The sequence below is a fragment of the Rhea americana genome, unplaced genomic scaffold (assembly GCF_003343005.1).
Source record: "Rhea americana isolate MKP2758 unplaced genomic scaffold, rheAme1 scaffold_24, whole genome shotgun sequence".
Lineage (NCBI taxonomy): Eukaryota > Metazoa > Chordata > Aves > Rheiformes > Rheidae > Rhea > Rhea americana.
Window position 1 is genome coordinate 1,245,395 of NW_028186357.1, and position 22,322 is coordinate 1,267,716.

Here is a 22,322-nt window from a genome sequence, read left to right on the forward strand (position 1 = left end):
GGCCCCGGCCTGGCCCGGCAGCGCTGCGCTACCCGCCCTTCCCGGCGAGGGTCTTCCGGACACACCACCCCCCTCCCCTCCGCTCCCTTCCCCAAGGATGTCTTCTAATACATCACCACCACCCCTCCCCAAGAGCGACTTTTGAACGTATTGTCCCTTTTCTCCTCTTTGCCCTTCCTAAAGGTTGACTTAAATACGTCAATTCTCCCCTTTTCCCTTCCCGAAGGATGTCTTTTAAATACATCAGCCCCCCCTTTGTTTCCCTTCCCAAACGGTGTATTTTGCATACATCAACCCCCTTTTTCCYTTTTCCTTTTTCCTACCTAAAGACTGACTTAAATACATTACTTCCCTTCTCCTCTTTTCCCTTCCCAAAGGGTGACTTTTAACTATGTCAATCCCCTTCTCCGCTTTTCCCCTTTCTAAAGGGTGAATTTTAAATATATTCCTCTTCTCCTCTTCTCCCCGTCCCAAAGGGTGACATTTAAATACGATGGCTCCACAATCGTCCCCGGAGACCAAGGGGTAGACTACGAAACCTTCACAAGGAAGTGCACAGGTAAGCTCTGCCGTGGTTGCTCTTGGATAAGAAACGGATATTTCTTGTTGCCCAAGACAGGGGAGTAAAGAGCTGGAGGAAACTTGGCTGAAGTGAAGCGTGTCCTGCTGCTCCCCCATGTCTCGCCCTGTCCTGCATGACTGGGTTTTCCTGCCACCACAGAGCGCAACTCGCTCCCGTGGCAGCCAAAGTCCGTAGCCCCATCAGTCCTTTGTTTCACCCCAGGACTTTAGGTCCTTTGGGGTTTTCCCCTCTTTTCTGTAATTTTCATTGCTTCTCAGTCTGCGTATAAACCAGCTAAAACGCTTGCTTAGCAAGAGTCCCATTGTTTAGCACTGCAGTTTCAGAGCATATCTTACTGAAGAGCAAAAAACCCTCCAATTTTTATGGCTAAAAAAATTAGTCATACTGACTGTTACGCAAGGAAATTCTTCTCCTGTAAATTATGTAATGTAGGTAGTGCTAACATAACTGCAGTTAGAAGGCTCGCTCCGATTTTTAAGAACATGAAACCCTAGAGCAGAGTGGTTGTGCAGATTTGCTTGAACAATACTGCGCTGACAGCAATTGTGTATGTGGCGCTGCACAACCGTGGCAGCGGCGGCTCTAGGTTTAACGTGGCAGCTGATAGTTAAGCTGTCAACCATAGAATATTAACAGGAGAAACAAAACCCTGAGGGGAAATGAAAATACATGGAGAAATATTTAACTTAATCTCATCTTAAGTTTTGACATGTTTTACAAAAACATGCTTTGATTTCTTTCAAAATAACTTCTGGGGAGTATTTTAAAGCTTTTCCCCCTATCTTGCCCAATATTTAATAATGTCATGAGGTGATACGAGATATGAAGCGTTTGTAACTAATGCCAGTCTGTAACCAACAAAGCCTTCCTAACTCATTTAGTTACTCCATAGWCAAGTGTTATGGTTAATATTCTGCATTTTTAGACTTACGTATCTGTTTTCTGAAGGAAYTGTATATTAAGCAATCTCTCTTCCCAAGATGGGGCGAATCCTGGGAGGCACTGTGGTCAAAGAGCCCTGCATGGATTGAAATGCTAATAACTGTGAGAGTCTTACTGGTCCATTTTGGACTTTCTAGTCCTAGGTCTTGGCTGTATTTTATTGAGGYGAGGACTTCCACTGATTTAAATGAGGACAGTACTAGTCTTCTGATTAGTAAATAGGATCTTAGGAGAAAACTACATTCTAGCCCTGGGAAGTAGTCACTAAATTATAGTGTTTAGATTGTTCTACCACGACATTTGYGATGGGGTCTTGTCAGTACTGATACAACTGCTATAGTTTCCAGCTATTCTTGAGACCTTTGCACGGGAAGTCTTCAAAATAGAATGGCATCCTTTTTAGATTSAAGTAGTCAAGGTCAGGAGAGCTGATGACCTGTACCACAAGAACCCCTCTTCCACCCAATGTTTTTTAATGCGGAACATCARGAAAAAAAAGAAAAAGAAAAAAAAAGAAAGTACCAGGCATAAAGAAAAGCCCAGGGCTTGTCCTCAGTTCTGCCACATTGTTCCATTTTGAAGAGAGGCAACTTCTTGTTTTCTTTTTTGCCCAGAAGTGCTGAGCATCTCAGTTCCTAGTGGTCTTTYGGGAAATTTCAAGGTGTCAGCACTTCTGAAGTTCACGCCAACAGTATCTAAAGGGTTAGTAGTTTTCTTGGAGGTCAACAGCTTAAATATCTGAGCACCTTTGTTCTCTGTCCCTTCTTGTGGCTGAGATAACCGAAAGAGCATCTCCACGCATCTGAGGCTTCYAAAGCAACCTTCTCCATTTATTTTCTCTCCTTGTTTTTAAGGAATCAGTCTCTTATTTTGTCTGAGTTGATTCTTAATGTTTTGTCTAAAGTGGTACCCTCTTTAGGAACAGTTCATATCTTCCCTTTTGTAGCAAAGGGAATATTCTTGTTGAGTGGATCAGCAGGGAGAAGGGCTTTGGCAGAGAGCAGTTACTGGTTGGGCTGGGTAGGATGTATGTAACAATTAACGGGTCACATATTGCATTTTAGAATACGGCCAGGTTTGTTTTCTTGCCATCACTTGTATGTGCCAAACGCATATTTATAAACAGGGCATTAAAACAGATAATAGTTTGAGAAAACTTGGTTTTATACCAACAAAGTGCCATGCTGGTCCCAATACTGAAACATTTTTAAAGCAAAAAGGAAATTCTGCACTTTTTAGGCATAAGCAAGATGAGGGAAGATATAAATAAGAGCTTGTTTGGGGTTGACTCTGGCCCATTTTTAGCCTAAAATGTGAAGCTAAATCCTTTATGGCTGCTCGAGTTTTCTCTCTCTCCCTCTTTCCCCATACGCACCTTCTATGGGCTGGTTCCTTGACAGACCAGAGACACGGGAGGTTATTCTCAAATCTACCTCTAGGCTTTAAAGAACTAGGCAAATTCAGGTGCCAGGTTCTTGGCTAAGCGTCAGAAAGGAACTTCCTCCACCCACAAATTAACGGATGCTGCACCAGTTGAGGAAGGAAGAGAAGCAAGTTTCAGTGACTCCATCTGTGCAGCTTCCCATAGCCTGGACCACTAGACATCAGTCAGAAAGCAAGGTTCATGCCAGCAATGAAGTTAGAGATTTCCTTYCCATCTGGAAGAAAGGTGCCAAATGTTACTATGAAGCAGAGCTGGTTGGAATATTTCTACTGAAACAAAGTCAGTGGAAAAAGAGGAGGAAGGGAAGAGAGGCTAAATATTGTTTCTTCCTGTTGCTACCTCTCWTCCCTCCTGCTCCTTCTAAATTTTATTGGAGGGGAAAAAGCTACTATCCACGCAAAGCGCAAATATGATTAAAAGATAAAAAAAACCTAACATCCAAATAAACTTCCTTCCTTGTTTTGAATTCCTGTTTTGTGAAAAACACTGTCTTGAAAGCCACAGCATACTGCAGCTGCCTCTTGTAGAAGCTGAATGTAATTTGGTGGTTGAAGGTGCGAGCGGGAGCTGGAATTGTAAACCTCAGCATGTGAAGCACCGCCAAGCACCTCGGTCAGAGCTTGCTTGGCTCGATTTATACACCGGCTATTTCAGTGCCATTCTGAGTGGAAAAYGTCTGTATCTCCTGCTTTCTTTAATAACCATTCTTATTAAGAGCACCTTCAGCATGCTGTACAKACCACTTTCCTCAAGACATTAAATTACAGGGAAGGCAGAGTCAGTRTGTGCTAATTCATGCGGCTCTGAARCCAGGAAGTTTGTTGGTACCAATTTGGAAGACTTGCCTTTGCCCATAGTGGGTATCCTGCCTTGTGCAAGGGTAGAGGTTATAAAGGGCTGGAGAGGTTGTTTTTAGGAGGGTCAAATTTTTTCTTCTTCCCATACATAAGTCTTTGCATGTGGACCATGGCCAAACTTATTRCTAATTCTGTAAACCTACTCAGAGAGCAATACTGGATAATGACCCAGGGAAAGAAAGTGAAATTGCTTCATTTAATGGTTGTAGCAGTTCAAAAAAACATGTGACAAAGCAGATCTTTGTAAACCTCCAGAAACAATCTGYGTGCTGCTGTTCAATGAACGCATGAACGGCTGAGATGCTCAGCTCCTGGARCAGTGAGGCCCATGACCTGCTTCAGGAGCTGCTGCGGCACCCTATCCATCTTGTGCAGGTTTCATTGCTCTTGCCTGCTGTGTTCTCAAACATTCAGTGTACATCAGAACTACATGTTACATATCCCAGGGTGGAGGCTTTCTGAACTTTTTACTAAGCCTTGTGTACTGGCAGAAGAGTTAAGGAAATGCATAATCCTACTATCATCCTTCCCTTTCCCATTATTTGGAGACAGCGATTGCCACTCTTCAAGGAAGAAAACATAGTAAGAAATTCTTCAATGCCATTTTGTACAGGGGCCCATGATTATACCCATATAAGCATAGCCTGAGCTCTGAGCATTTGCTCATCAGTTGCTGTCATGCTCCAGTCCATATCAGGCCTCAAGAAGACCAGCACAGTTTGGCCTTAGACGACTAGGAGGTGGCTTCTAATAATGCTCCCTCTTGCAGTCCTGTATAATGACCCACGTACATGGCTGTATTTCCTTTTGTCTGACCCAGGGAGTCTGGAGACTGTAAGTTGAGGACATTAACTGTATCAGGGTCATTAAACACGCAGTGTAGACACCCCCTGTGTCTTCTGGCTAAGGACTGTTTTGGTTGGGCTTAACAGCACAAGATTACCTCTGCATTAARCAAGGACTTAATTCAAGGCTTTTGATCCATTCTACTTCACAGTTACAGCTCCTGCCTGTGCAGATGGCRCGGATCCAGACGTAGCATTAATTTGATGTTTAGCAATACGTGCCATCAGTATTCTAAACAAAAAGCTGAGCTGGCGGATTTGAAGCCAGGAACACAGATAAGAGTTGAAGGTTGTTATAAGGAAGGATGTGAAGGCTTATTTATTTATTTTTAAGTTAATTTCAAAGTCTGTTACTTGGGCTGCTGCTGTTTCTGAGAAGAGTTGCATGATGTACAGCTGAAATACTACTGAACTACAACACCAGTYCAAAACATATGCTTAACATTTTTAAAATATCAGTGATACCTGACTGCACTGATCARCATGGTGCGTTTTCCAGTCTTACTGAGTAACCGAGTATTGCATAGTCTATGTCTGTAGTTTAATTTCTTTTTGCACACACTGCCAGGAAGAAATAGAGAAGTTTGAATACTGTATTTTTCCCCATCCCGCATGTGAACAGTTGTTTTTCAATGCATCTCTGACAAAAGAAATAATGACCCTTCTATTTGGAAAGCCCCGGTTCAGATAAATAATTGCAATGACAGCATGAAATGGGATAGTTATTCATGTGTCTGAAAAGATCAGACCAAAACCACACTGTGCATTCAGCACAAGGAAGAACTGAAAATCTGTGGTATGAAACAAATACTCTACAAAATTATTTCTGGTTGATATAAAATATTAGGAAGAAAATAGGAACAGAACCAACTCCTGAAATAAATGCARGCTCTTCTGGGTTTATGACAATTCCCATATAAAGCCTAGCCATAACTGGCCAGAACTGGTTAGTTCTGGTTATCTCCAGAACTTAGGAGATAAGAGACAAGAATCAGATCATCATGCTAATGTTGACATCTGAGGTTGCAGGGAAACACCTGAGATTTGTAAAAAATAGAAGACGTATAATGAGATAGGTATCACATCTTTAGGTGCTAAAATGGCTTTGTAAATCAGTCTCTGACTAGTTCTGTTCTTCCTTTTTAAAGTCCGTCTTCCCTGCTTTCCTGTACATATATGGAAAGGAAGACCTAGGAACCACGATGGTTTATGGGAATTTCACAGCGTCTTTGTCTGCAGAGTTTCCCTGGCCCTCGCTGTGGCCGTGGTGGCTCCAGCTGCAGTGCTGTGGGTTTGGCAGCTGGAGCTACAGCTCGTGCTGTCCCTAGGGATGGAAGGAAGGTTGTCTTAGGGAGTTTTCTTATTAGTTTTTGTGGGAGTAACTCATCAGGTCAAGTTCTGCGCTGAAAGAGCAACTCTGTGCATTCAGTTTAGTTCTATGATGCTTAATTAAAATAGAATGGCTGTAGGTCTGCATTTTACCATCCTGTGCAAGGCACAAGAGCAAGTAAAAAGGAGGGTTTCATCTACTGCATGTTCTTTTGTGGGGCGGCCTGTCTGGCGTCTCACTTCTGGCCAACTCTAATGAAATCTTTCCTTCCTTCAGAGAAGAGGATCAAAGATCAGCTGGATGGTAGCTGCCCAGTTTCCTCCCACTCTGTGCTCAAGTATATACCTAGTTCAAGAGAGAGGCCAATACAGGACCACTGTGGCTGGGGTAGCAGCTACCGCTTGTGGACCACATTTGCTCCTTACTSCTTCAACAGAAATAGTTAACCCAGCTGAAGGGATCTGTGGTTTGGTAAAGCAGGTGATGGGGCCTGTGACCATGTTGCAACCCTCCGAAGTGTGCTCTGCAGCCCTGGGCACCTCTGTACTTCACTGGTGCCTGTATTTAGCCCTGGTCAGAAGGTCTCAGTCTTCCTCTCATAGCATCTCATGCTGACAACACACTACCACTAGCTTCACTGGCCCCAAGAAAGCAGGGAACTCAGTGTTTGATCATCCTTGCTTTGCACGTGTCCTGAACCACCACCAGGCTCCCGGAGAAGGACTGCTGCCTCAGCTACAGCACGTCTTGGGTTTATGGTCCTGAGGGCAAACATTTTGTATTTGTCTTAGATGACTCAAAAGAATGTGCCTGGGTGAGGTAAGGCAGCATTGCACCAGAGGTGCAGGGGCTGGGGCKGGACGGGCGGGTGTCTGGGTGAGGAGGGATTAGCACCACTCCCAAAGCGGCACAGCTGTGTTGGGACAGCACTGCACCCCAACCATCTCAGCCAGGGTGCAGAGCCACCGTCACGCACCTGGCTGCACTGCTTCCAGCTCTGGACCCTCACCCAGAGCCCGCTCCAAACACCAASAGAGGCTATGGCAAGGCTAAGCTGATTTTCATGGGCTTTTTCAGGGGCAAGCCCTGAGGATCCCCCCTGGAGTATAAAASAGGGAAAAGCCAGTGCAATAGATAAGGGTCATTTTCTGTGTGTACTCCTACCAGGTGACTAAACGGAGTTTGGGTGGCTGAAGAGATGGAAATTTTACAAATTAATTCTAAAACGAATAAATTCCAACCAAAACAAACAATCCCCTGTTGAAATCTGTCATGTGCTATTGGTAATTCAGTGTTGGCCAGAACACAAAAGTAGATCTTTCTATCAGATGCCTTCCTGCRCCTGACCTCGATTTAGCAGGCAGATGAAGTTGGAGTGGTGGCCTTATCTCAGCATGCCTCTTGCTTGGCCATTCAGAGCTCTAAGACTAAGAACCATGAAGCTTCTGACACTGTATTTCTTTCTTGCAGCTAAGAGCTTTGGCTGAGGAGTCAGTGCATTTCAGTCTAATGGGGATTTTTTTAGTGCTGTCGAATCAAAGGGTCTGAGCGGAGGGAAAAAAGGGGAACACTATCAAGGAAATCTTGCAGCTTGACATCAAGCTTTGTTGACAGCCAAGAGCAGCTTAATCAGTATATTTGGAAACTCCTGCCTTGCTAATAAGTAAARGGTTTGGGGAAAGATACTAAGCAACATTCACTAAGGCACTCGTTATACTTTTCATAGTTTGAATAGCACCTACTACCAATTGCAGTTAAAGGAGCAGTGACATTAGTAGGAATTAATGTTGTTAATTTGTGCTGTTTGTAGCTTGTGAAATCCTCTCAAATAAAGCTGCTATTTCTGTTCTACCCAGTTCTATTAATAATATGCCTTATTTGCTTTTCTCTGCCCTTAAATTCATAGCTTAGGAACTAGGAAGGTAGTTGTACAGAGCTAGACAGGATTTCCTTCTTTCAGAGGAAATCTGCTATCTCTCTATAATTTTTTTCACTCTCCCACAAACCCAGMGAATTCCTAAAACCAATTTTTGTATGTGTGTGAAAAAGAGAAGGGAGATAATATTAATGTCTTGAGGTTCCAGTGCAATTGGCACTGATGGCACTGAYGACTTCCAGCACAGTGAGCTGATGTGTCAGGGTAGAACGGATTAACTGTGAAARAGGAAATCTGTGAGTATAAAAGCGCTTGCATTTTGATCCCGTTATGGCTCTGAACATGCTTCAGACTAATTGTGAAACCCAACCACTTCTGCTCAGGGATTCAGAGCAGCGGCTGGAGGGACATACGCAGGCTGCACTGCTGCTGGAAAACTCCCCGCCTGTTCCTATTACACACTGGGAAAAAGACATGTTAATTGTTAAGGGCCCTGATCCACATTCCCTCTTGGCTTTATCTGCCTCTGCCACTGCAATTCACAACCTGACACATTAAGTTAAAGCATCACATACTGACAGTTTATATTCAACACAGTGGAGTGAAAACTGTGGCAGCTGAAGAACTGCCTACCGTGGGGGCATAAAACCTCCCCAGGGAGACACAAGGAGAAAGCACTCAGCTTGGGTGTAACCTTTCAAGCCCACACAGGTRAACGTGTCCTGCGGAAGTATTGCCAAAGACTGTGACTCAAAGTCCTAAATCTAACCTCTGTTGCTCATTAAACATATTAGGACTTAACATGATGAGGTAACAGTTGCTCAGACTCACCAAGCTGTAGATGATCTAAAAGATGAAAGCTCACAGGCAACAGCTAATTTTGGCTCTCTTAAGTGCCCTTGATGAAGCTGCTTTCAAACAGAATGAGCAAGCGCTCAAACTTTTCTGCTGAGAATCAAGATCCCCTTGCTGCCAGTGGCCTGTGGGTTCATGTCAAATTAAAGCTCATGCTGTCAGACATGCTCCTTCAATGTCCTTTTTGGGTTGCTAGGAAAAAGCTCTGCACAAAAATTTGGAATTCTTCATATTCACTATATTTTCGTATTATCTACGTAAAGGGACATATTCCAAAGCAATCTTCAGGATCTACAATAGCCTTTAGTAGAAGTAGCAAGGTTGAAAAACCTACATACTCAAGGTGGAAAGTGGTAAGTCCATGACAAGGATTGTGACACGGTTACAATATAGTAGGGGCCAGGACTTGATAACATTAAATTGCCTTCTAGCACTGTGTTCCCAGAGGAACCACAGCACAATTCTTAGCAAAATGTGGCCTCCTTTACTGTCATAATCTGGGAAAGCAAGTTTTTTTTCCTATAACTGTTAATAGTAACGTTCGGGGATTTACAGTCTCTCTTCACCTTGGGCATTTCCTGGCTGTCGGTTCATTTACGGTTCTAATCAATCTTGGCAAGAGGATTTGCTSTCAGGAATGCGAGCTCTCACTAGAGGCTTCTCATACTGCCAGGAATAGGACGCCTGTAAGAGAAGGTTTGTTTGCCTGCACTTTTGATGCACATGGTTCTTCTCCTTCAAGAGATCCATCTGCATGTCTAGTTTTTTGAACAAGATTTCTCTTTTTGTTTCAAAATTGGAATTCTTAGTGGCATTTGTTTTACACACTCTTACAGACTTATTCWTTCACACACACACATTTTCCAGTTTTACCCAAAAGTTCTCTTTCAGTAGAAAAAAAAGTACATAGAGAACAAAATATGGAGAGGATGGATGAGGTTTTAAGACTTAAAAAGTTAATATCTTCCATCAAAGYTAGTTCTGCTTATTCAGGCTTTGACAAAGTAAAGTGTTTAACAAGCACTGAGATTTGTCAGCTTTCAGAGAACATCCCACCTTTTTTGCATTGATTTCTAGCAGCTTATTTTCTGAGGATGGACAATATAGAGCTGCTTCTTCCCTATCTCCAGAGCTCCTGGGGCTATCCTGACCATTTATGGAGAAGGCTGAAATGGACCCCAATGAAGGTGATTTTAGTGAACATGTTACCACACTTGGAGACTGTGTTCTCACTTGGCATGCAGTCAAGACAGCAAATAAATATAAAACATATTGAGCTGGCCACAGCAAGAGTAACCAGGATTAACATGATTCTTTTCAAACAGCAGGTTTGTTCTATTTTGAGTCATCTTGCTTCGTTGAAAAGATCTTCAGTGGCAAAGATGAAGTAGCTATGATTAGGTATATTCCACGATTGCACAACTGTCCATCTGCTCTGCATTTCTGCACAATCCTGGTCGTAGGTTTCAGCATCCTGCAAGCTGCCAGAAAAGACTGGGGCTATGATTGGATACTATCACAGGCCCTATAAGAGCTTGCAATCATGACAGCATCCTACCGCCTTGGTGGATGAGTCACCCTGCAATGAAAGAAAAAACTCCTCGAGACAAGGAGTTTACAAGGTTTTTACACACATAGCCAGACTAAATAGTCTAGCCTGATATAGCAGAAATCAGCTGTGAAGCAAGGGTTAGAACAGTTTTAAAATCCAAGGCCTARTGTTCCCGCTTCTCTACAGGTCTTAGAAACGAGTAGAAAAGCACATCTGGGGAAGTAATTGCAGATGGTTTTTGCTCCTGCTCCCTCACCCCTTATAAACTGATTCAAATGAGCCAAAAATGTTGCTAAATGGAAGAAGGGGAAAGAATCAGATTTGCACTGCAGCCATTTTCTGAGCATATGTTATGAAATGTGATCTTGCTATCCTGTAAGAAAGAGAGTGGCTGGGTAATCACTTTCTTTCCTTCTTAACCAGTGACCTGCAGATGAATGATCTGGCTGGACATATCATTGGGTTAGCTCAGTGACCTTGAACTGCCAGTTGACTCTTTTTAGTCCTTCCCAAACTTACCAGCAGCACACTAATGTAGCATGGTGCAGCCAGCAGAGCCAGATTCCTCCTAGTCACTCAGAGCTCCCTAGGAAGACAGACCTAACGCTGGCAAAGCACATCTTGCAAGCCACGGGCAGGTGTGCAGTGCCTCTGTAAACCCACAATGATCCTCACAAATACTCAGTATTATGTGCCTGACTTGACCATTAAGTTGGCAGMAATATTCCCACTCGAAAAAAAAGAGTGGGGCAAGGACACGTTGGTTTTTAATTGTTCTCTCCTTGTTTCTTTGTCTCTCCAGATGATGTTCGATTGTTTGGTTTTGTCCGATTTACCACCGGTGATGCCATGAGCAAGCGAGTCAAGTTTGCCCTCATCACTTGGATTGGAGAGAGTGTCAGYGGCCTGCAGAGAGCCAAAACTGGGACTGACAAGACACTGGTCAAGGAAGTAGTACAGGTAACCTCTTGCTTCTGCTCCTGACTCTCAGTTTTCTTTTAGCTCTATGGACATCAGCAGGAGGTGAGACATCATCCTTCAAGCTAGTAGTTAATCCTTTAAAAAGAACAGTTTCCTTTTGCCTGTCTTCCTACTAGGAAGATTAAACATCCACCCTTGAGCACTCAGGCACAACGAAGCATCTTTGGGCTTAAAGCTGTCTTAACTGTTTCATGAACAGAGAATATATGCACTCTCCTCCTTGTTTCCATCAAGATGTTTCACTTTCTCCCTCCCCGATATGCCAATAACATAATATTGAATGATACAGAACAATGCAGTTAAGCAGGTCAGGTTAATCAGGGAAGCCCATGCCTTGCGTAATTTTTCTCTTGAGTCATTTTGTCTCTGCACAATGAATTCTCGGATACAATCAGCTAAAGTCTAAAGTCTCTATCAGTACCAATTAACTAACAGCTTTTAATAGCTAACTAGGTTTGAATAGTCTTCTGTTTGGCATTGGGCGTATCAGGGAAAAGGTGCACACCTTGAAAGGACTTCAACTGAATTTGTCTGCTCAAATCGAGCATATCATTTAACTGTTTCAAGGTCTACAGGATGTTAAGACATAGCGCTCGTTCCATCAGGCTTCAAGCTCAATAAGTGTTAAAGCCAGGGAAAACAAACAGCTGCTGTGGGAGATGGGAACTGTGGAACGCTGCAAAGAACTGCTGCTGAAAAGCAAGGGTGCCTGACTCCAGCTGAGAAGATATTAACGTTTAGCATATGTCTCMCCTGAAGAAGTATTTATAGCAAGATTAGCTCTTTCAACTAAATCCAGTGCCAATTCTCCAATGCCTGAGAAGTGGTTTTTCTTACTGTGTTGGGCAAGCAGACTGAATATTGAAATATCTTCCTCAGTAATTCTGCTCTTGCCTATATAAAGAAATCTTCAAAAGGGATAATATGGAGAATGAGAATGAGAGCTCCCTCAGTTCATTGGGTAATTTCTATTACACAGAAGATTATTTTTAGATAAGAAGCATAAATAATATAATAAATTCATATTCCTTCCTAGAGATAAGCATTGGTGCTAAATMTTTTAAAATAATAACTATATAGAGGGTCCATTCTGAGAAGAAACTTTCACGACACCTGATAGATAGGAAAGYAAATCTCTGTTCATGTGAAGCAGCTGAACTTGTATAATTCTAATTGGAGATAAAATTATAGAGTACTAATGAATGAYTCACATGAGAGTCACTAAGCCCAAGATTTTTTAAAATATGTTTAGACACCTGATTCCTGGTGATTTGAATAACATTCCCAAATGCCACTCTGAGATCTGTCCCCTCAGTTTTGTTACATATCATTTGCAATTTCACTCATTTCATGTTTGATTAATAATCTATGTGAGCTGATAATGTCATGGAACATTAACTATTCTTGGCAGTTACTTAAAAGTATTCATATTCCAATTAATTCCACTAAAATATGAACACAATGCAACTTGTGTTCAATACATTTTTATTTARCAACCCTGACTATAACTCATTCTAAATTATTTTCTAATGTAAGGTCAATGGTGATATCTTTCCCTTAAGAAATTACCTTGTCAACTAATTTCAACAGTTTCTTTATAGATGAATTAAGGCTATTAGTACAGGTGTCTTTGTGAGCATCTCGCACATACCACATCCTGTTTTGATATTAATGGATATCCACGAAGAAGTAATCCAGGACTATACAGATCAACCAGTGACACAGTTAGAGCCAGTTCCACTAGGAAGACATTTCTGCTTCACTTTTTATCAGTATAGAGACACCTAGCAGGACAGACATAATATTCCCAAGATGCTGTGGTTCCCGACCAAAGAGAGAATAAATAGTAACCAGTATTCTTTCGCAAAAACAGACAGCCTTTTCGCACAAATTCAGTTTATAGCTCACTGTCTGCCTTTAAACCAATGTAAATGAAATAAAGGATGTGAGTTTATGCTCCCAGTACATAGTGACTGAGACAGGTATCTACGTGTACAACTCCACTTCTCTCAATGGAGTTGAGTATGTATAGAACTGTTATCTTCTTTTTAGGCATGTAACCTTGCAGGTAATCTGTAAAAAACAAAGACAACAAGAAATCCTACAATTTAGTAACTAATAARGAGAGAAGTTAATCCCAGTGCTAATTCTCTCTTAATACTTCTCTTGCCCTTCATCTTCCAAATTTTATTCCTAGTCATGCCCTATTTCTGATTTTTGTATGGATTACTTGAGATGTGAGTTATACATAGAAAAATACAATTRGTTATTTGCTGTAATGAGAAAGTACAAACTTGAGTCAGTGTTGGTTCATCATTTTGGACCATTATCACTCTAAAGCGGGGGAAAAAATTCTTTTTACAAACCCAGAAGTCTCTAGGCTTTTGRAGCAGTTTGGCTCTCAGGAAGCTTAGTCATGTGTGTGACCCATAGGCACACTCATCCCACTGCAACGTGCAACATGGCTGTCCTTCAAAGAAGCACGGCACAACGAGGCTTTTTGGCATAGCAGATAACAGCTTTGATTTTCATGATCTATAGAAGTGATTGATTGGGACTCCAAAACAACATCTTCAGTCTGAGAAGCCCTCAGTAAAACTTGAAGAGTACTCGCTATCTTATAGTATTTGCARAAGTTCACTGTGGCTCTTTATTCAAGACCAAAGCTCCAGTGTGAGGAGAGGCCTGTTTTATATTCTCTGCTACTTCGTGGATGCATTGACGAGCTACGGCTGAGCTCTGCTTAGAGCTGAACAAATGCCAATAAACACTGTTCTTCTGCCGAGACACTCAAAAGCGAGTCCGTTTGAATACYGAGTAGCAAGCAAAACCTACCATGTTGCATCTGTAGAATAAAGGGTCTTCACACATGGTGATTATCCACAGCCTCCTAGAAGCACCTGCTGTAAGGAAAACATAAGGGGTATTAACGGTTCAAGAGTAGGTTATAGGCTTGTGAACAAAAGGATGCAAGGGGAGAGGAACTGAGTTGCCCTCGCTTTTGTATTCCTCTCTTGGAAAGGGGAGCAGGTGTTGTGAATTCTACAGGGAGGTGCTGGGAAGTGATGCTTATAGTCAGCAGGGAGGATTGTCAAAAAATCTCTCAGAAAGAAAAGACAATTGATTTTTAGCTATAATAACTGTAAAATTACAGGGATGGATCTCATCTGGTGCAAATAACTCTAGTTCCCCTCATCCGTACTGAGAATCAGGTCTTCTTGCTTATTTGGKCAAAATCCTTATTACTTCTTTTACATTGTAGGAAACTGGAGTTTGCATTTAATGTATTTATCTTGCATTGCAGGAAAACACATTTTGCATTTAATTAAGTGCTGCTTTAAGGAACACTCAGTAGCATTTTTTCATGGCCACTTATTTTCTATCCTTCTATCCTTCTTTCTATCCTGTCTAACCTTATTAGAAGACTTGGATCAAGCACGTGGGAAGCAGGTAAAGGATGCGAAAGAAGTATTTATCTGAACTTCTTAAGAGTATAGCTAAATACTAATGTGTGGAGACTTCCCTGTGTAAACACACACATAGAATAAGGTGATGCAGAGTATCTCATCTTTGCTGAGTTTCTTAAACTCTTATGTTCCCAGGAGTAAGGGTGGTTTTACCTTTTACTTTCTTTGTATATACAAATTCTGCCTCATTCAACCTCCATACAAATCTCTCCAGGAGATGTTCTCAAGGCTCTTGTTCTGACCTCCGCTACCGCAGAGGCCAGGAGACAGAGAAGTCAGCTCGCACTCCTGAAGTCATGGCTGTTGTATGCTGCTAGTCATTACAGTGAATGAGGTTCAGTTCAGCCATAAAAACTCCTGCAAGGTRAAAGCTGGCAGCTACAGGTTTTAAGCATGGTAGAGTCATACCTTCTGGTGAATGACCTTCTTTGCTCTGGTAAGAGGCAGCGGGATGAGATAATGGTGCTTTTCTTTGATGAAAGGAAAAGCCTACACAAAACGGTGTGGGGCTTGAGRGGGAAGACATTGCACTGATGCAGTGCTCTGGTCGCCTTGTGTAGATGTAAATGCTGAAGAATTGAAAACAGGAATTTGTTTCTCTCTGTGTTGCTTCCCCTCTGCAAAACTGTTACCCTTCATGCATGCATTTCCTACCAAGAGCTTTTAACCCTTCAGAAGGCAGTATGGAGGTCCTCCTCCTGACCGGACYGAGTTCTCCTGCAGGGCAGTCTCAATAAAGGGCCTGCCCAGCCTTTGCCAACTTGTCTCTCATTTTYCATGAATTTTGCCTCTTCTCTGTTTTCTCCAACACTCCTACCCCCACAAAGTCATGTGCTCTATTATTTGCCTAAATCATATTCAGGGTAAAACAGCTCTGTTTCTGTGAGCAAATATCTGTGGCATTTTATTCATTATTATTTTTGGTGAGGAATTTGCCTGACTTTAGTGATGTCAAAAACTTTACTGAGTTCTCACTTTGGAGCTCACAATTGGACCTTTTCTGTTCACYTCTTTCCCCCTGGATTCCCCACTGCACTAATGCTGCAGCCTAAGGCGGAAGGACCCACTTACGGGATTACTGCCCCTGGTCTTGGGGCAAATAAAAAGCATGTAACTCCGTGAGTGTGCACTGGGTTTCTTGTGTTAGTACAGTGATCTGAACAAAAAATGATTTAATAATTGTGTGAGAGGCAGTCAGAAAATCAAACTTATAAGGTAATGGCTATGTCCCTTACAGTTGCTTTATGGCAGTATCTATCAGAAAGGTGAGTAAATGGAGTGAGATACTGCTGGGAATGCAAACAGAATTKTACTTTTTGGCTATTTTTCCTACGCTACTTTCCTATAACCACCATGCCAAATGGATATGGATTTACAAGAAATCCTAGCTCTAGCCTAGTGAAGGTGGTAACTTTATACATAGCTTCTTCAGGCCAAGATAAACAGCCTCTCATCACCCCAYCTCTGGCACACAGGCATGTGTCTTTTCCAGTGCGATGCTGCACAGATAGGAGTAATTTAGAGATCAACTCAAACACAGTTTTCATCGCTGAGAGATGCATTTGCCAGGGGTCAGCGCTGGCTTTTCCTAATGTCTAGAACTGTTATGTATAAAAGTTGGCAAAGAATAAATTTGAAGAGGGAGCTTTTGCTGCTAGCTTCGAGTCTGACAGCTGATTGCCGGGCCAGGTTAGATGCAGCCAGACTAGAGTGGAGGCAGTGGGGCTGTATTGCTATAGAGGCTTGTCACTATATAGCTCTCCTTATGCTCACAGAAACCCTGCTAGAACATACAGCCATAAGGCATGGCCTTTAATCCCCATGACCTAAGGTCTTGGATCCCATGCTGTGCTAGAGAGAAACAGGGGAGATGTGGTCTCTTCTGTCCTACCTCTGCGCTGAACATTAGATGGTTGGTGGGTGGGAGGGTGAAATTCTGCACTGTGGATCTGAGGATTTTGAACACCAGTGGAGGCTGCTGCAAGGGCTATCAAAGTAAATAAAAACAGCAAGAAGCTGCCTGACTACCTGGCACCATCCCTAGCTGCTAAGAACCCATATGTCTGTAGACGATACAAGGATTCTCCTTCTGGCTTCAGGCCCACTCATGCTGGGATTTATACGGGCCTCTGCAGAGCTTTCTTGTACAGTGTCTACACCAAGCAGATTTTCCCTTGGCCCACTGAGGGAGATTTTATGGCCCCATATGTTAAACATTCAGGGTCTGGAATAGGAAGAAACTCTACTCCACCCTGTTTTTTTTTCCTCTCCTAAAATTGTCTGAAAGAGKAAGGCTCGACTGAGCTTGCTGCACAGATTTCTTGCTTCCCAAGCTGCTTGTGCAACCCAACCTGCATGGCTGGAGCCCTTTCCCTCCGTGGTGGCCCACAGCRGTTGGAAGGTGCCAAGGACAGAGCGGCTTGCATCGCAAAATTGGGACCCTCTGCTATGCAAACAAAAAGTGAAGCATGTGTTAGATGGCTATACTGAAGAGCCCTGCGTAAACTTTACTTTGTATGTCATACTCAATGATTGAAGAGGCAAAGCAAAGACCCTCTGGTTACTGTTGTGTCGTGAGAGCGATAAAGAAAAATGGCATCATTGTTTTTGTTATCCGTAGGCTGCTGGTGACTCCGGGGTGAACACAAAGGCTAGAATTCACTCGCAGGGTTTGCTGCTGCTGTAAAGAGCTTGGGGATGGGGGGGGAAGAGAGGAGAAAAGGAAGTGGAGGAGGCAACATGAAGATGCTTGTCAGTAAAGCAAGGGCTGAAGCGTCAGAGATCTGCACTGTGTCTCAGACACACACACAGTGTTCTGCAGTTCACTTGAAAGGAATCRAGAAAGGGTATGTGTGAGAAGAGAGAAGCCAGGGACTTCCCCACCCCCACAAGCAAGAGGCTCTTAAGGGCAGAAGGAAAATCTGGTGCTAGACTAGAAATCACACTGAAGTTGGATGTCTGTCGGCATTGCTGTTAGCCATTTGAAGCCAAGACCTTACAGTCCTGGTGCTTTGTAGGAGCCAGTTTGCTATGAGTGGTTATTTAAAATTGCAGATGACAGTTGTGTCAAAGACCAGTGCTCGGTTTAGCTAACATGAACAGTTAAAGCAGTTGGGAATAGTTTTATATTCTGGCTGTTTCAGAGGTGACAGGAAAGGAGTGAACTCCAGACAACGTGGCCCTTGAGCTGGAAAGTACTGCTGTTGATCCTGGGTGTCTAATCTCCTGATCTGAGGCCTGGAGTCTCTCCTGTCTTCTGCCCTGATGAYATAGAAAGCAGCAGATAGTTTCAACTGTCTCTAAAATACTTAGATGGCTTCCTTCATYTTAGGATTTGAGCCCTGAACAAGTCTACAAGCCTTAACCCCAGGGAGCTGAAAGAGCTAATTTAGAATGATAAGGGAGACAATGATTGGAGAAGGGCCAGGCGGGATGTTGAAATCGGGATTCCCAGGCAGCAAACTCCCCTGAAGCACCTTCTCCCCGGGAGCAGGCTTGACCCATCAGAGTGGGTAAGAATCAGCGCGAAGAACCATACAAGCCCATGACAGTGCTTGCTGATGGAAAGGAATAAGGTAAAGAGTTATTTATAGGAGTGACCCAGATTGCACTCAGAGGGTACAAATCTGGCACAAGAGATGGCCCAGTCAGCTAAGAGGATATTTAAGAGTGGCAGAACATGCTGGGAGCATAACCCATCTGGCCAACTGATCTCACTCTGCTAAGGAGAAATCATTCAGGCCTTGCAAGGTGTCTCATTGGTATTGGCACAAAATAGTGGCTGATGCTCACAGATCATCACCCTGGAATCATCTGGAGAACTGTTTGATTGAGAAGACATTTGAGTAATTATAATTAATTTGTRTTGCATGTGATTTAGTTCCCCTTTGTTCATGCATGAAGGCACATGCAGTTTTAATTTCACAATCGACTTGAATCTGCAGACTGGGCAATGAAGGATACCTGTCTTCTCATTTATAAAATGCACGCGTTTGTCACGGAACTCCTCTCAGAAATGCAGTTCTCACTAAAGTCAAAGCAAAGGCCAGCACTGAAGCTATGTAGTCCTACAAAATCTCTGTTTCCTGAGATGGGGCAGACTTATTAAACCTCTTAGCATGTAGAAAAGAAACTGAAAAGCCTCAGCTCAAAAATCCTGTGTAGCACATCTCAGTGAGCACAAAATCATTGGTGGGAATCATTTTTTTTTTCAGCCTTAGCAAGAGCTGAGCTTTCCAAAGATCTCACACAGGAAATTGCAAGTTGGACATGTCTTTTGATTTATCAGTTGAGAAGCTGTCTTCAGGATAACACTCCTTCCACTTTGGCTCCAGACTTGTAAGCATGACCAAATCCGATGTTTTGGGAGTTTTGCCTCTTCATTTCCTAACTCAAAAAGGATCTTCTCCAAAACAAACACTTCCTTTCCTTTTTCTCTCAAACCCTGCTAAGACGTGGATGAGTGCAAGGTCTGTCTGTCTGTCTGTGCAGAGSCCAGAGAGCTGGAGATTGCAAGTATGGAGTGAAATGGTGCCGTGAAACCACTGTGGTTCCTTAGGACTTCTAGGCGCTGATAAACAAAGCAGAGCAGACAGGGCTTCTTGTAGCTGCTGTAAGCTTTCTTCTTTTTCCCCTAAGCAACTCTTCACTGCTGAGGATTTCCTGCAGTGTGAAACAGGATCAGCTGCAGCCTGGGAGACTGGCGTGGGGGAGGGAGCTGTTTTGCTCTCCCTTCCATTTTTTTCCACTGCATGAAAGAGATGGTGAGGCTCTTTCAAGCTGAATCCTTCTCCACCCCCTTCCTTTACCCAGCTGTGATCCCAAATTAAAGCSCTTGAGACACTGCCAAATAAAGAGCTCTCCCATGTCTCAGAGTCTGAAACGAATTAGAGCCCCCCACACCCCGCATCACGTTAGTGCCCGGGTTGTTCCAGCACTGGGGAGACCGAACAAGACGGCTGCTTCCCTCCCAAAGCAGCGCCCCATTCTGCCAGGTTGCTGCCATTGCCTTTCCGTGCTCGCTACCCGGTGCTGCCTTCCGGACCCATTGCAGCAGGGATTTTATTCATTTTTGCCAGCCATGTGTTCCTGGCCATGCAGAATGCAATGGATCTCATGGTTTTCATGCTGTGTAAAATCTCTGTGGGTTGGGGGGAAATGAAAGACACATGGACTGTTTTCAGTTGTGGTTAGGAAGTGAAGAAAATGTGAAAGCGAGAAGCATATACACCTATGTGCTTAAACATCTGCATGCACACATGCCTGCCACCCTTGCTTTGAGGCAGGGGAGACAGCCCCTCCAAAGGCTCAAGTCCTTCATTGCAGTGACAGTGTGGGAACAAGGATCTTCAAGGCTCTGTGGGATCCCGTTCACAGGCATCTGTCCTGGGAAAGTTTTCCTCTGTTCACAAAGTCCACATCGTGTAATAGCACGCTGCCTGAGGCTTRGGCAGCTAACACAACTTGCAAAGAGCATACGAACAGCTAGATATCCGCCCTGCAATTTCCAAATATATTAATAAAGTGGGTCCTTAAAGGGCACTTTGGAGTGTTAGATCACAGAGTGTTCTGGAGCCTAATAGAAAAATCSGCAGCCTGTCTAGTACAATACCTCAGTTTTGGCCATAAAGCAAAAAATCCAAAGGAGTGGCCAGGAAATCTGCTGAAGTATACTGATTTACTCCTTTTTTACATACTATTTAGGAAACTTGACTAACCTAGCCTGTGCGTGTATCTCTAGGAAGAGCTGTTGCATAGGACAAGATGAGGTCTTGCAGCCAGAAAGTGTAGAAGCAGACACAAAAACGTCTCCAGATTAAGCCCTGTGTTTCACCATCACCACAGTCTTCTGTCTCACGTGCAGCTTTCTGTCTACCATCCCTGTTGTAGCAGATAAGGGCATACAGTTCATACAGCCAYGGAAGCCGGCTAATCAATATGAGTACTTGGACAATTCTCCCGCTTTCTGACGTGCTTTTTCTTTATCTTTCACAGAACTTTGCCAAAGAATTTGTGATCAGTGACCACAAAGAGCTGGATGAGGACTACATCAAGAACGAGCTGAAGAAAGCAGGGGGGGCTAACTATGACGCACAGACTGAGTAAACGCACTAACCTCCTGGCACCATCACCTGGATCTCGAAGGGAGGGGAAAGGCACAACCAACTAACCCAGCTGAGAGAAGAGGCAACTGAAAGACTACTCACCTTTCTGTGCGTGCACCTAAGAGCTCCCTTTCTTTGCATTCAGCAGACTTTTATTTTCCATTCCATCTAACGAAGCATCCCTCTGTGGGATGTTTCTTCCCCCCATTTTGTACTCATAACTCTGTCCACGCTCTTGCATCTGTGGAATTTAGGTTTGGCTCTGCTTTGGTCTGTATTCAGCATTGTGTTCGTAGAGGCTTGCCACTGTGTCCTTCTTCGTGTGTGTGCATGTGTGTCTGTTTTAGTTGGGCTCAACCTGGTCTCTGAGGGGATGAAGATTCTTGGAGAGTTGTGCATCTGGAGTATTTTAAATGTTTTTAATTTGTTCTCATCGATATTCTTGGGAATAATATTTTTCGATCTTCTAGGCTCAGATCAGCATGAGTTGACTTCACTGAAACTTTGATTCAACTGCCTAAGCTTAATGCCCAGCTGAGATAATCTTACTTAACAGCTTAAAAAACAAAGCAAACAAACAAAAAAACTCAACTCTTAATAAATGGGAAAAAATTGCCTTAAAAATTGCTTGACAGTTGCTATGCTGTGTGCTGCGTCTCCACCCCTCCCTCTTAAAAATTAGATCCAACATGATTTGAATGTGGGGTTTTTGTTGTTTTTCGAAGTTATTATGGCACAGTAAATGGGGGGGATTAGAAACGTCTGGACACTTGTTCACTATTTTCTGTACATTGGTCTCTGGGTTTGTATTTGACTTTCCTAATGCTGGGGCTCAGGAGGAGAAATTGAAATGCATAGATTTCCTTTTTAAATGTCTGCAAAAATAGCAGCCGCTGAATCCTAGCAGCCTTCTCTGCCCCCCTTTTTTTCGCAGTTGAACACGTCTTCAGTTATTTGGGGCCTTTGGGCGTTGAACCATCCATCCTGCAGCTGTGGCCTGAGGGATGCAGCTCTGTCCCAGGCAGGGTAGAGCATTCAACACAGTTTGTTGGTAGCAAACTGCCTGTTTGGGGGGTTCTTTGTATGGCTTTTCCTTCCATCAAAGGTAATTGTCCCCAGAGTTAGGTGTAGGGAAAAACTGTGTTGTACTGGGGCATGGGAGTCAGCGCTATAAACCCATTAAAGAAATAAATGTTTTTCAAGAACAATTCTCAGTGACTCTGTYGTTCTTTCACCTTCCCTGCAACAATGAGATGCTATATTTAGGAGTTCGCTTAATCCTGGGTGTAAGGCTCTGAGCTTTTGCAATCTTGGTGCTATTAGCAGAATTAAACACTGGCTTAAATGTAAAATGATCTTGGTGCCTGCAGCCCTTGCCTGTGCTTCTCCACCCTGAAAGGCAGAGGTGACCACAGTGCATCTGACACACTTTTTTTTTCTTTAAGCAGCTCTATGTCTAAATTTCCAGTACCAAAACACCCAGTGG

At 43.2% G+C, this 22,322-nt stretch overlaps 1 protein-coding gene across 1 annotated transcript in view; it reads left to right on the forward strand.

The window, feature by feature from the left end:
• The window catches only part of COTL1 (coactosin like F-actin binding protein 1), a 23,944-nt gene extending 1,900 nt beyond the window's left edge, over positions 1 to 22,044 (forward strand). The window contains exons 2-4 of the mRNA XM_085306469.1: positions 429 to 559; positions 11,087 to 11,244; positions 20,727 to 22,044. Coding sequence (XP_085162595.1) covers positions 429 to 559; positions 11,087 to 11,244; positions 20,727 to 20,837 — 400 coding nt within the window. The 3' untranslated portion in view covers positions 20,838 to 22,044. The remainder of the gene's footprint in view (positions 1 to 428; positions 560 to 11,086; positions 11,245 to 20,726) is intronic.
• The last annotated feature ends 278 nt before the right edge of the window (positions 22,045 to 22,322 follow it).